The 15144-nt window shown below is 35.1% G+C and overlaps 1 protein-coding gene across 1 annotated transcript in view; it reads left to right on the top strand.

Moving 5' to 3' along the window:
* Positions 1-3246: 3246 nt before the first annotated feature.
* Positions 3247-15144, top strand: part of Dora (zinc finger SWIM domain-containing dorado) — a 49970-nt gene continuing 38072 nt past the window's right edge. The window contains exons 1-4 of the mRNA XM_089632303.1: positions 3247-3783; positions 6719-6970; positions 11303-11466; positions 12668-12978. Coding sequence (XP_089488429.1) covers positions 3585-3783; positions 6719-6970; positions 11303-11466; positions 12668-12978 — 926 coding nt within the window. The 5' untranslated portion in view covers positions 3247-3584. The remainder of the gene's footprint in view (positions 3784-6718; positions 6971-11302; positions 11467-12667; positions 12979-15144) is intronic.

Raw genomic sequence — 15144 nt, 5'->3', positions numbered from 1 at the left:
AATTAAAATGTGTCAAACGATGAAACGATAAACGATTTCAATAAAATATCTATGATTTCTAATCTACACTATACGATCGGTTTTTATCTTTTCAACATGCTAGAATAGTCCTTATGCATTTTACGACAATATGGTATTTGCTTAGTTGCTTAAAAAAAAATGTGAGATCCTTTTTTTATAATATTTTGGGTTCCCTGATATTTCATCAAAATTAAAATTCAACACACTTTTAAAAAGTAATATAGAGTTAATTTTTCGAAGAAAATTTCTTCTGAAAGCTTATCACTTCGTGATGTTGTTTATTATATTAAAACACAAATAACTTTGTTTATATCACTTTAATATTTCATGAATAAAGTTCTCGTCGGTATATACTTGCTCATTTCGTTTTATGAACAAAGTTTGAACTTTGTTCATGAAACATGTAGAAGTTATACATATCAAAGTGATGTAAACAAAGTTATTTGTGTTTTAATATAATAGAGTCATTTAAAGTGATGAAACAAAAATTAGGTTTAATAATTACATTTGAAACCTATTTAACCTAGTTTTGGTTTCATAACTTTTCATGACTTTATACCACTTTTTGTTGGTGTGTTGAATTGTCATTTTGATATACCCGGTCACCATTATTTTGTAGTTTGTGATCGCGAATGTAAACTTCGCCCGCGTTAGTGAAAAATATTGTGGCAAAAAAATATATTCATACAGATCACAGGTTCCCAACTAATAAGACGCGATCTACGTAAAGGATTTTCCGTGGGGTCACTGCCCGAAAAGGTAAAAAATATTTATTATTTTTCTTTTATTCCGCTTCACTCTACGCAATATTTCACTTTCAAATAAATGGATTTAGCTTTATTAATTCAAAACATGATTTATTATGTCGGGGGAGACGGAAAAATACGCACTTTTAATTTTAATTTTGTTTATTGTCACTTACGCAATATGTCAATTAGTATGCTGCGGCGACTATGTTCATATCAAGAGTTGGATTATATTCATAGTATCGTATTAGAATTAAATCACAAACCAGTCTATAAAAACCTAGCGTAGCCCACAAACTACTTGAAAACTGGGATATAACTCTAAAGGGGACGCGAGCAGGCGTTATTAAAGGTTCCCCAACATTTATAATAACTTTTAGTAATAATATAACTAAATTCAAGTATTAATTCAAAGTAAACATTCCATATTTACCGTGAAGCGGAATTCGTAACCTTCACCAAATATTTTGTAGTAATAGTATTTTTAATCCAACTGTTTCTTAGCTCGTTACATATTTGTTGAAAAAATGCTCGTTGTGAACCGTTAACTAAATTTAGCGGACTTACTTTTTTGCAGGGGCGTATAACTCTCGCATAACCTTGTAACCCTGATGGGAGGAGTTATCCTCAACCCAAATTCTTATAGACAAAGCTGTTGTGGCTGAAAACTCAGATCTCATTGGCTCAGAGCAAAAATTGTATCTTGATCTCTCGCTCTCTACCGTAGCGACTCGTGTAACAGAAAGAGAAGCTAAGCATGTGTTATGCTCCGATAAAAAAATAACGGTAATTTCCAAGACGTCATTTCGCAGATTGAAGTCAGTTGAAGGTTTTTGCGTAAATATTTTGAATTTTCTTTCACCCATCTAAAAATAATGTTGCGTGCTAGAATTCTTCAAGGTGATAAATTAATGCCGTGTTGTGTTAAAGGTTGCTCAAATGGATTCGATAATCCAGTGCTAGGAAGAAGCAGCAAGAAATACGTTTGTTTGTGTGTGCCATTTCGCGATTGAAATCAAATATACGGTACTTTTGGGATTAAAAAATAATGCGTTGCCAACGCTTAATCTTCCAATCATCATAAAATATCCGGTCTATCTCCACCAATTGAAAGAAAGACCCGATCACGTTGTTAAATACAGGTACTAACCTCTCGTTCTTTGATACAATGTTCATGATTCCTGAATGTACTTCATTGGCTAATAATTTGATTAATTTTCCTTTTCAGACCTATCCGTATTCCGACGCGATCTTATACCACGTATTAGGAGACTAAAATTGCTAAACAAAGCCACGATTACATCAAACAAGTTCATTTCAACCTCTCCAGAATTACATCATGTAAGTACCAGTATTTTCAATGATGTTTGCTGACGACAAAGCTGTGAAAATTATATGAAACCCTTGCAGGAGAACTTGAATAACTTCTAGTGCTATTTTGTGTATATATTCTTGTATTTTTGTGCAATGTCAAATTAAATCCTATTAAGTTGTTGCAGTAAGACAGAAATCCTGGGTTCGATTCCTAGTTGAGACTGTTACTTTTTATTTTTTTGTGTCTTGTTCTGTTTCATGTTTTGTTTAGATATATTAGTATTATCTTCTACTTCAATGATAAATCATTGCTCAATACATCGGTTGTACTGACCCTGTTTTGTATTACTGTCCATTGTCTTTTTGAAAATAAAAAATATTTTGATGTGTGCATAGCTGTGGGTTTTTTTTATTTTCCTTTTCCTGCATTCCAGTATTTTTTATTATGTAATTTTTTTGGGCTAGTGAATGAACGATGTCAGCTGGGTGCAGGTATATTGTCTATGTTTGCTCTTTTTTTAAATGACCTTGAGATTTCTTTATGGTCCACCATATATTTACCTGTCTGGACCAAACGACCGTTTTATCTGTGGTCGTCTGTGGTTAAGGGGGTGACAAAATGGCGCCATACAAAAAGCCCGAAGATATCGATCTAGAGAGTGGTTTATTTATGCTTTTTTGCAAGGCGGCCTGGAGGAGAGTGGTATATTTATGGGTATATTTATAGCCTGGAGCGACGAGTGGTACGCTCGTTTCGAAGCGTACGTGTGGAAGGACTTGATATTTTATCCTTGAGAATGGATTTTTATTGCTTGTTATTGAAATCGTAAACAAGAAACTAATTGATTGTCGACAGTGATATGAAGTTAACATACGACAACTCGACCGCGAATTTTCAAACTTATTAAAAAAGTAAAATATAAATCACTACGAAAACTTACAATATAAATAAATTTATAAAATATATTTATCATACACATCACTCATACTGGCAAGGGGTCAAAATTGAAATTAAACAAAACACGGACTGGATAATGAAGTTCCTTTACCGTGAGTACGAACTTTTCATAAAGTGTTGCCATGGATAATATACTTTTGCATCATCTGTTCGGAAAAGTAATATTCCTACCTACACATATACACATTGACAAGTGAAAAAAAGAAATATCTTTTGTGTTCGCAGTTCGCCAGCCATATTTGTTATTGTCGTCGGTGGGGGAGTTCACGGGCACGAAATTGGATAGGAGAGTTGGATTCTCGCGCTAATGAGAGAGAAATTGTTGGAAGTCGTCATATTTCAGATCCTAGATGGTATTTCGGATGTTTGAAATGGTGTATAATGAGTTTTCACTAGTTTGAACGCGTTTCACGGATATAAAAGTCGATAGGGCGAAATTGTTCGTCCCATAGTGACCTGTATCCTCGATAAATAGTTTGAAAGTGGCGGGCGCTGCGCGGAATAATGGCAGGGCTGGGGCAGGGCGAGGACCGGCTCTGGGCCGCATGGAAGACCCGGTGCTGGAATGGGAAGAAGGGGGTGGGGATCCGTCGAGCTTCGACGACTCCGATAGGTTCGAGGAGGACTCTCTATGCTCCTGGAGCTCGGAGCCCGAGAGCCTGTCCAATAACTGGCGAGGCTGGAAGAAGCCCCCGGGCGCCCTGAGCTCCGGGGGCCTCGGAAACTCCAGGAAACTCTACGAAGGTTAGTCTATCAACTTCTTTGTGTTTCGCTTGTTTACTGTTGTACGGAGCCAACATTTTCCCAATGCCGCGATTCTAATATCTGTTTGCTGAAAGAAAATATTCAATTGTAGTCGTGTTTGTGTCATGTATGACTTCCTGATGGACTCCATTGGATCTGGTCACAAATTGGATGTTTACAAAATCCTTTGTTCTTATGTGGTAGGCCTGGGTGAATGTACTTGTGTGCTGCATTATTTGTGTGTGCTAGTGAGCAGGTGTTCAGCTTGTTGAACAACAAATTATTATTGTTTTTTTTATGTTTTCATCCGCAATCCTCTAGAAATGCACAATATAGCCCAAATGTGTTTAGAAGAGTTTTCTATTTCAGAATAATTTGCGTAATTGTTAAATGCAAACAAAAGGTATAAAACAAAAGCAAAATAATGGCTGCAGAGATCATTATTATTATTGTTGTGCAGCAGGTTTCTAGTTTCAGCTACCCACATGTCCATTTTTATGCATTCACTGCAACATAAACATCAAACACAATTTTTAACCCAAATTAGCTTAAAATACTCATATTTTGAGTGTAAGGCAAATTTTTGGTTGCATTCATATATTATCTTAATTTTTGTGTTTATACGAAAATTAAAATAGAACAGAATGAAGATAATGGCCACAAAATGGTCACAAATAATCCCCTAAAATGGTCACAAATAATCCCCTAAAATGGTCACAAATAATACCCCAAAATTTATCATCCAAAAATGAGTTGCAAACTCTCTATAAAATGGACATTGTTCTATGAATTGTTGAATGGAATTCTTTACCGACTTAATTTTAATTATTCACAAAGTATTTATAAATAGTTACTCATGATTTATTTTCAATGGTTCAAACTCTGAAATGTTTTTTTTCTTCATATAACTAAATAGATGTAACCAAAATTCAATTAAAGAAAATAATATGGCTTTAAGTTGTTTTTATATATTTTTTGAAATGTTCTTTATTTTGTATTTTATATTATAACATTTCTGGATTTTCGAACCACCATACCAAGCCTAGGCACACATTCTATGAAAAATATACAAGATGTTAAATAAAAAGAAAGTTTGAATGTGATGACCATTTTCAATGATGAAACTAGGAAGTATAAAGCATTGTGTGAATAATATTCATGTAGGTACTTATTAAATATCACGCATGGACTATGATGGAGCACCTCACTGAATTTTTCATGCTAACAAACAGATGACCGTCATGATGATTTTAGAATCTAACCGATTAGAAAACACAGCGGCCCACTCATTTAACCGCTCTCGTTAAAACCAGAGATGTGCAAAATGGGTACCCAAAACCATTTGAAATGCAAAATGGAAATGGGTCAAAACTTTTCCATTTGAAAATGCAAAATGGTTTTTAGAAAAGCATTTCAAATGCAAAATACCTATTTTCAAAATGCATTGAAAATGCAAAATGGTTTCTCAGGTCAAACAATTAAAATAATTATAGTTTTTTTTGTCAATTACAATTTTGTCATTTAATAATGGACATCAATGTAGAACCAACATATTACATGATGGTAAATCCAAAAACACCACGACTACAGATTATGAAACCACAAAAAATTTGCGCGGGACTTATGTTGCCAACGTAAAAACATAGAAACTGCTATCTAACATATATTACAGCGTCATGGCCCCATGTTCAGTATTTGAATCAGTATTTTTTGTAATGGTATCACTCAATTGCCAGGGCTCCTACCAGGGAGTAACTTGACAAATGTAAATTATCTCTCATAGCGAGGTTGAGGACCGACTGATATTTGGGGCTTATGAAAAAAAGATGAGTGGAGATAGTAGGAAGAATGTTGCAAAAAAGCATTTAAAATGGAAAATGCATTGAGAAAAGCATTTAAAATGCAAAATGCAAAATGATTTTTAGAAACGCATTTAAAATGCAAAATGGAAAATACCCATTTTGCATTTTGCATTTCCATTTGAAATGGATTTATTTGAAATAAAGCACATCTCTGGTTAAAACCAGGTTACATTGTATTATCCTCTGACACCAAACCATATTAATTATACATAGTCAATTTCCTAAAAGGGTATGGTTGGCAGTTGTTGTTAATTATCTGAACAATTCTTGTCATGTTAAATAATTCTTGGTCTTAAAGTCAAATATTATGTAGAAAAATCATAGTGACCGGTCAGTGGCTGAGTTAGCATCGCATTTGCGTCCTTTTTATTTTCACAACATTTCCGCTTACTGTGGTGGTAGTAGAAGATTTTTTAAGTATTGTCAGGTTATTCGTAACCCGGGAATATTTGTCTTTCTTTAAAAAAAAAACAAACTTGGTCATAGTCAAACAATGTTATCTACAAAAGACATACAATTGATTCTGGATCTTCAAGTCAAACAACGTTATTTACAAAAAAATTGAATTAATACTTAGTCTTAAAGTCAAACAACATTATCTACAAAAATATACAATAAATTCTTGGTCTTAAGTAAAACAATGTTATCTACAAAAACTATTCAATTAATTCTTAGTCATAAAGTCAAACAAAAAAACAAAAGACAAATCATTAATTAAATGCAGTTATGCAGAAAGCATACAGCCAAAAAAACTCCAACCGAGATACAAGAATTTTTGTCTAAGGACTGAAAAATCAAATCTACCCAACACCTAGAATGTTTTTTGTGGACTGGCTGGTTTCTGCACAATTACGTCCAATTAGTATTGGTACGATTTTTGTAATTATGTTTGTTTGACTTTAATACCTAAAATTTATTATTGAATGTTTTTGTAGATAATGTTGTTTGACGTTAAGTCTTCACTGTGTTCTAAACCAAGTGACTTTTGATGCCGGCGATCGGCTTTTTGACTCCTCAGCATCCTACTTTATGGTGAGTAAGATTCTTATAATAATGATTAATTTCCATTCCAGATAAATCGGCAGTCCTGTCGCTGACAGAGCTGTCAGCGCGATGCGTGGCCTCACACATCCCTTTTGAGCTGGTGGAGCAGGTATTCCCGCCCGTACCCGAGCAGCTGCAGCTGCGCATCGCCTTCTGGAGCTTTGCCGACAGCGAGGAGGATATTCGTCTCTACTCCTGCCTGGCCAACGGCTCCGCAGAGGAGTTTCAAAGGGGCGACCATCTCTACAGGAATCACGCCGTCAAGGACCCCCTGCAGATTGGTGAGCACCATATTGAGGCTTGATTTTACTTTGTGGAGTACACACAAGATAATATTTCCTTTTAATTCATTCCAAAATTGCTTGAAATGGCTTTAGCTGTGTTTGGTGTCAAATCTGAATAGCTAGGTACTTCCCAACCTTCCTCTGCACTCACTTCTTACCTCACTCCCTTCAGCCATACAACATACCCAAATTGAGGGTTCCATATTCCCACTGTCTCGGGACAGTTTGGCGCAGTTCAGACTCTTGTGTGGTATTCAGATTCAAATAAAAGTTGAGCTACTGCATAGATTAAAGAATACAACCAAAGCGAATTCTTCCATCACTTTTTGCATGACAGGTATCAAGTTTGTCGCAAGTATCCTATTTTTCTTTTGGTGCCTCGTCTGATCAGACGTTGGCTACTGGCAATCTTCACCTGCACAACCGCACTTGCACCAATCACATCTTTTTGATTCATTATCATGAACAAATCGATTCTGTCAAAAATCATCACACAGTCCAAGACAATCAATTTGAAAATCATTCAAAACCGTCAAGCCGTCACGTCATTGGTTAGAATTCACTCGAAAACGTCTATTCCCAACTCTGAGAAACGTCAAAAAAATATCTCGCATTGCTTGACAAATGGGATATTATTTCCCATGATACATTGTGTTACGTACTACCTAATATTATTTGATATCCACTGGGAACTGGGATTACGCAATTATTCTTTGCTAATTTTGTTTTGGTTCGGTTCGGTTTGCTTTGGTTCGATTCGGTTCGGTTATGTCAGGTCAGTTCAGGTCAGGTCAGGTCAGTTCAGTTCAGGTCAGGTCAGTTCAGGTCAGATTAGATTACATTAGATTAGATTACATTAGATTAGATTAGATTAGATTAGATTAGATTAGATTAGGTTAGGTTAGGTTAGACTAACCTAACCTAAGTTAGGTTAGGTAAGGTTAGGTTATTTCAGGTTATTTTAGGTTAGGTTAAATAAAATAATAATAATCATTATCATAATAAAACCTAAATAAAAAATTTACGCTTTTTAAATAGGCACTATTTTGCCGGAATATTAAATTAGATTGATGATTAAACACAGCGTATAGTATGGCTTCCGGCAATGGGGGCTCCACTCCCAGAAATGGGAGTATTATCTATCACAATGGTGTGTATTATCTACATATTTTATATGAAAAATATTGTCTACAGTATATATATATACAGTCTCACTGGCTCCAGACGGGAGCAGTTGGGACTCTTGTGAGGTATTCACTATAAAAAAAAAAATATATATATATGTCGGTCGCGCAAAAAATTAAGACGGGATTTGCAGGCGAAAAACGACCGCTCCGCCCCAAGGTTTATTTTCGGTCGCAAGGTACTGTGCCCGAGATGTATGAAAAATTGTATGGGAAATTCAGCCCCTATTCGTTATTCATTTGTTCCGACGAGTTTGAGGTGGTTCACGAAGTCGACCTCTGTCACCCGTATTTTAGTTCACTTTCGCCAGCCCGACCGCCCAAAAGTTATGTCGTTTTGCTTCCGAGCCACGAGCTCTCAAGCGCGGGTGATGTGATTGTTTTTTTTTTTCAATAACTCCATCGTTCACTCGGTAACGAAATCCCGTCTGAAATGTGGACTCTGCAGTTAAAACTTTTGGAAAAATTCTTCATCCGAAGGTTTTGAAACGTTAATCAGCCGTCGTAAATATAGCTCTTCGTTAAAAATGTCTCACAATACCGGGCCAAAGTTTTGACGTTTGCGAAATCATCAAAAAGAATTTTCAGTTCAGTTCCAATTTCACAATTTATAATTCCTAAGCTGGTGAGGGGTGGTTGAAAAGAGACCGCTTAAACAAATATTATAAATTTTTTGCTATTATTAACTAAAATGATAGATTGATGTCATTTCAAGTCAAAAGACGATTTAAAAAAAAGTTAAAAGTTCTGTGCTAATCTGAACCACTTTTGGTGGTGTTACTCGCGTTAAAAAAATATTATTTGAATTACATCAGCAGATTTTCTGGACGCTTGTAAGAACCATGTCTTTTCAAATAATAATACAATTAGGTGCAGGTACCTACACAGATGGCACTGGGTAGGTAGGTAGGGTAGGTACTAGGTAGGCAGGGAAATTGGGTCCACCTAAAATGATAAACATTTTTCATTTACGTATCGAAAATTATGTAGGTAATGCTTCATTCACATTTTGACATTTTTTATCATTATTTATTTATTTACTAACAATAATTTTATTATTGATCCCATTTTTGTTTCTTTTTGAGTAGGTACCTGCTCGCGTATTGTATACGAAACGTTTTTTCGATAAATTTTTAATGAAATTAAGTATTATTAATTTTTTCTCCTTAATGATAATTTTTATAGCGCCATTTCTGCGTAAAATCACCTCAACGACGCTGTTAAAATATTATTAAAAATATATTATTTAATTTAATAACATTTTTTACTTTTTTCCCCTCATACGGGTACCTGCTTAGATTATTGTATTTTGGACATCCAACCGAGTATAGAAGTTTGCAAGGGAAAAATATTCAAAAAATATATTTAATTAAATAAAAATTAACATTGCAGATTTGTTTTTATTTTGTATTAATTCGTAGATAATTTTTCTGACACACATTTTTTGCTTCATCCACATTCAAACATCAAATAATAAATGTAAAAGTAGATACAGTCCTTGCCTCGTGCACATAAAAGCAACATCCAAATTAGAATATTAAAAAATAATCGACCGGTCGGTGGCCGAGTTGACATTGCGCTTGGGTCCCACTCGGGCGTAGTGTGTTCAATTCCTCGGCTGGCTAAGTCCTCCATCACAACACAAGCAAAATTTTCAGCTAGTAGTGGTGGTAGTAGGAGATTTTTTAAATATTGTCAGGTTATTCGTAACCCGGGAATGTTTGTCTTTCTTTTAAAAAAAAAAAATAAATCAAAAAATAAATTTTATTTATAAAGAAATTTCAAATTTCAAATAGTTATTAAAATTATCATATTTAAAAAAAAAATCATAATGCAAAAAACTCAAAATTTCAAAAATATTCAACTCGCAGACATATGAATATATAGACTAGAAATTAAAGATGAGGGGTGAAATCAACTGTTGAAGAACGAAGGGGGTAAAGCTGACTGTGATTCGTCAATAAATCAATCTGACAGTATATAGGCATCTCGCATTATAATATCACCATTTAGTTCTTAAAAGTCAAATCTGCTTTTGAATGAATAGACATTTTTACATGGGAGCGCAAATTACTCGCCACGTTATGAACAAATATGCCAAGTCTAAATTCGGCAAAAAAAATTTCTTCTATTTTCAGAGTTGAATATTTTGTTTACGTACTAGTTAAGACACTTTTATAAGTGTTCATAATTTACTTCCCAGTAACATCGATGCGCACACTTGAGAATCGCTACATTCGACCAGATGTATCTCGATGTTCTACAACTGATTCATATTATACGATGTGAATAAGCTTAAAATGATGCTTACATATGGAATGCAATACGACAATTGGGTTTATTCTCTTTTTCACATCTATTTTTACAAGTTTTCATATCACAAGCCACTATTTTGCCGTGTTATTTCGTAAAATGCCTCGACCATAGCTCGACGCTAGTTCGAACAAGAATGATGACGTCACATTCTCAAGATTCACGGGAAGCCATACGCGAGCCCAGCCGGCTCCAATGGAACCGGTATGGGGAGTGGGGAATAATACGCTTTTAATCACTTAGGGCAGGTCTACTAATATTCATATGTCTATGATTCAACTCAATGATTATTATTGTTACCAACTCGGATTTTGTACATTAGAATAGAGTGGTGTACTAGGTAGGTAGGTACTGTAAATAGGAACTATTTTTTATTAATTATTTAATTAATAGAACTGTGGTGTACCTGAGAGAGGTATGGAAATATGCGCTTTGAGATGGCTGTACCGATTTTAAAATTACTCTTTCTCAGTGACGTTTCGCATCAATACACACAATATATCAAAGTTGTAAATGTGGGTTTTATCGTGTATCAGTGTTCTATTTATTATGGTCGTATGTCTACATTAATTACAATAAAAACTCAGTGGAGTAAAAAATAATAGTCTATTATTTGATAATAAAAAATATAAGTCTGGGAATGGCATACTAAGGGTAGTTTTAGACGTGTTTGATAGCTGCTTTCCATGAAATCACACCATTTTGTCTATCATATACCGATAATAGTTCTTGGTATCGTGACGGCTACACCAAAAGTAAATGCCGATAATCATTAATTTAACTATAAATTTATTATGTTGATTGTAAATGATTACATTCTTTTCATCTCCAGGTTTCCATCTATCGGCCAGCGTGCTGATGCCTGAGCCGCGGGACGTGTTCAATGTGGCTGTGACGTTTGACCGGCGCAGGATATCTTCATGTAATTGCACCTGCCAGTCCACGGCCTACTGGTGTTCGCACATCGTAGCAGTGTGTCTGCACAGGATTCACATGGTAAGCTAATTGCGCAATTAAACAGGTGCCACTAAGTCTGTGTCCTAAAATAACAGTCGTTGCAGGTTGTAATAATACACACTTTTAATATTAATAATTATTTAAATTTATATATTTTTGTGCAAGAATGAACCAAATAAAACATATTTTGATGACAGGTGAGAACTGAATTTGTGATGAAAAATGCTTAGGTACACATATTATAAAAATAACAGGAAATTAGGTTAGATTATGTGACCTAGGAAATTACATTGTAGTTAATAAATGTCCCGCTGCTTGTGGGACATTAATTCCCATCAACTTTTAAAATATTCATATTTCCCTTTGAATTTAATGAAGTGATGAGACTCTCTTTATGTATTATAAACTAATTTAACTTATTACTGTGCAAAAAAAAGAAGAAGAAGAGAGAATTATGAAATTTGCATTTGTTTGTCTTGACATAAAACTGCATAAAAGCCGTTATGGTTTTGAATATTTAAATTAATTCATTTAGGCCACAGGTCACGGTCACAATTTTATTAATGTGCATACTACTTAGTAAGATTAAGTCTTTTGTGAATGTTTTAACCGCTTTTCGAATATTTATACACACACTGTAATGTTTTCTCTTTCAACAAATAGATTTGTGTAGCGTACACTTGTGGCAGAAAGATTTAAAAGAATTGTCAAATGCTTGCGAAGAAGTCATTAAAAGTAAAATCAGTCGAGGTAAAATTTCTGCACTGGAAAGTTTTTTTTTCTGTTGATAAATTTTTTTGTTTACTCGTGTTTCGTTTTGTCAGCATAATCAATCATGTGTCTCAAATACTGAATAGCTTCGTCGAGACAGTTCATGCAATGCACATTCCCAACTAGCAAATAAATAATGAAAACATCAAGCGCAAAATAAATTTATGAAATCAGAAGTATTATAATATTATATTCGGTCATTTCCATTACTGTTTAGCTATTGCTTGATACTTGACTCACTTCTCTAGCTCATATGTCGCTCTACCTCTCGGACTCTGGATAAAACTATTGAGACGTACCATGAAGTATATTGGCTTGGCCACCAGTTTCCTCTTTGAATATCTTGTAATGGAGCATGCAAGGTTTCGTGAAATAAAATGCCTACTTATGTTCGGAGTTTGGCGAAGAACTGAATTGTATTATTATTTCTGTTCTTTTTTACACTAACCTATCTCTTATTCTTCCGCAGTCTTCGCAAGTGACCCTACGCGCCCCTGTGTCAGAATCTCTCCAGCGCCTGCAACGGGACCAGCTGCAAAAGTTTGCGCAGTACCTGATCTCCGCATTACCGCAGCAGATCCTGCCCACGGCCCAGAGGTTGCTGGATGAGCTCTTGTCGGCGCAGCCCACTGCCATCAACACCGTCTGCGGGGCGCCGGACCCCACTGCCGGGGCTTCGGCCACCGACCAGACCTGGTGGTACCTGGATGAGAGGACCCTGCATGACAACATCAATAAGATACTGATAAAGTTCTGCGTTCCGGCCCCTATTGTATTCAGGTAAGAATTCAATTATTAATGGATCAATGGACCTCCAGAAAGAATGACAATACTTCAGCTTGTTATAAAGATGGAATATCTTACATATCTACATCCATCACTCAATGAGCGATGGATGCAGATGATGCGGCCACCTCCCTGATGGACGGTTTAATTTAATTTAGTATAATTGTTTTTATTGTATTACCTATTTATATGACTATTTTATTTTTGATTTATATTTTAATTTTATGTTTAGGTACCTGCCTAATATATATTTTTTTCTCTTGTTTTATCTTATTTCCATTTTTATAATTTTTTACTTTATTTTATTGTTTCCCTGTTTTACTGCATTTCATGTAATATGGCAGACTGGGATTGCACTATCCTCCCAGTCCTGCTGGATTAAAACTTAAATAAATAAATAAAAAATAAATATACCATGTTAAAGTTTTAATGAAATCAAACAATAATACAAAATATTATTATATTTATCGAATAAGGTGGCGCTCATATCTGATGTCACAATAACTTTAACAGTAATTGAATAGTTTTTAATTTAAATTAAGTTGAGTGATTTACATAGGTAGAATCAATGACATGTGGTGGACTTGACAAGTCTATTCCATGCATCCACTACTCTTTAAATTGATTTACATTGATAGAATCAATGACATGTGGTGGACTTGACAAGTCTATTCCATGCATCCACTACTCTTTAAATTGATTTACATTGATAGAATCAATGACATGTGGTGGACTTGACAAGTCTATTCCATGCATCCACTACTCTTTAAATTGATTTACATTGATAGAATCAATGACATGTGGTGGACTTGACAAGTCTATTCCATGCATCCACTACTCTTTAAATTGATGTACATTGATAGAATCAATGACATGTGGTGGACTTGACAAGTCTATTCCATGCATCCACTACTCTTTAAATTGATTTACATTGATAGAATCAATGACATGTGGTGGACTTGACAAGTCTATTCCATGCATCCACTACTCTTTAAATTGATTTACATTGATAGAATCAATGACATGTGGTGGACTTGACAAGTCTATTCCATGAATCCACTACTCTTTAAATTGATTTACATTGATAGAATCAATGACATGTGGTGGACTTGACAAGTCTATTCCATGCATCCACTACTCTTTAAATTGATGTACATTGATAGAATCAATGACATGTGGTGGACTTGACAAGTCTATTCCATGCATCCACTACTCTTTAAATTGATTTACATTGATAGAATCAATGACATGTGGTGGACTTGACAAGTCTATTCCATGCATCCACTACTCTTTAAATTGATTTACATTGATAGAATCAATGACATGTGGTGGACTTGACAAATCTATTCCATGCATCAACTACTCTTTTTGCAAGGAAGTGTCTCCTAGGATTGGTTGCAAAACGTGTTTTATTAATTTTTGTTGAATGTCCACGGAGGTTTATATTTTTGTTGAAGGTGAAGATTTCTTGGATGCCAGGGTACTACAGGGTTTTCCAATAAGAGGTGTTATTTTGAATAGCCCGCTATTTCGGTAGATGTTACTTTTGAAGCTGTCATTTTTTGACATTTAACAAGTAGAAACTACGCCATTAATGAAAATGGAACGATACACGCTTCAACAACGCATTGAAATTATTAAAATTCACTCAGTGAATCAAATGCAAATCATTTTGAGTGATGAGACCCATTTCCACCTCGGTGGCTTCGTCAACAAGCAAAATTTTCGCATCTGGGGCTCGGACAACCCAAGAGTTGTTGTTGAAAAGCCTCTCTATCCTCAACGTGTGACTGTTTGGTGCGGTTTATGGTCCGGCGGAGTCATTGGACCTTACTTTTTCGAAAATGAGGCTGGAACAACAGTTACGGTGAATGGATTGCGCTATCGAGAGATGATTAACGATTTTTTATGGCCGCAATTGGATGGTATTGATCTGGACAACTTTTACTTTCAACAAGACGGCGCTACGTGCCACACAGGCAACTAAACCATTGATCTTTTACGGTTGAATATCAAAATAACACCTCTTATTGGAAAACCCTGTATAATGTCCAGATCGTCAACAGTCTCAATCAAGTCACCACTTTCTCTTCTTTCTTTTAACGTTGGTAATATTAGTTCTTTGAGTATATCTTCATTGCCTGTCTTTCAAAGCTCTTT

This window comes from Hesperophylax consimilis, chromosome 6, assembly GCF_061612785.1.
Source record: "Hesperophylax consimilis isolate HC1 chromosome 6, BYU_Hcon_1.0, whole genome shotgun sequence".
In the NCBI taxonomy this organism is placed as follows: Eukaryota; Metazoa; Arthropoda; class Insecta; order Trichoptera; family Limnephilidae; genus Hesperophylax; species Hesperophylax consimilis.
The sequence above is the reverse complement of the archived record's forward strand: the minus strand, read 5'-3'. Positions and strand labels throughout refer to the sequence as shown.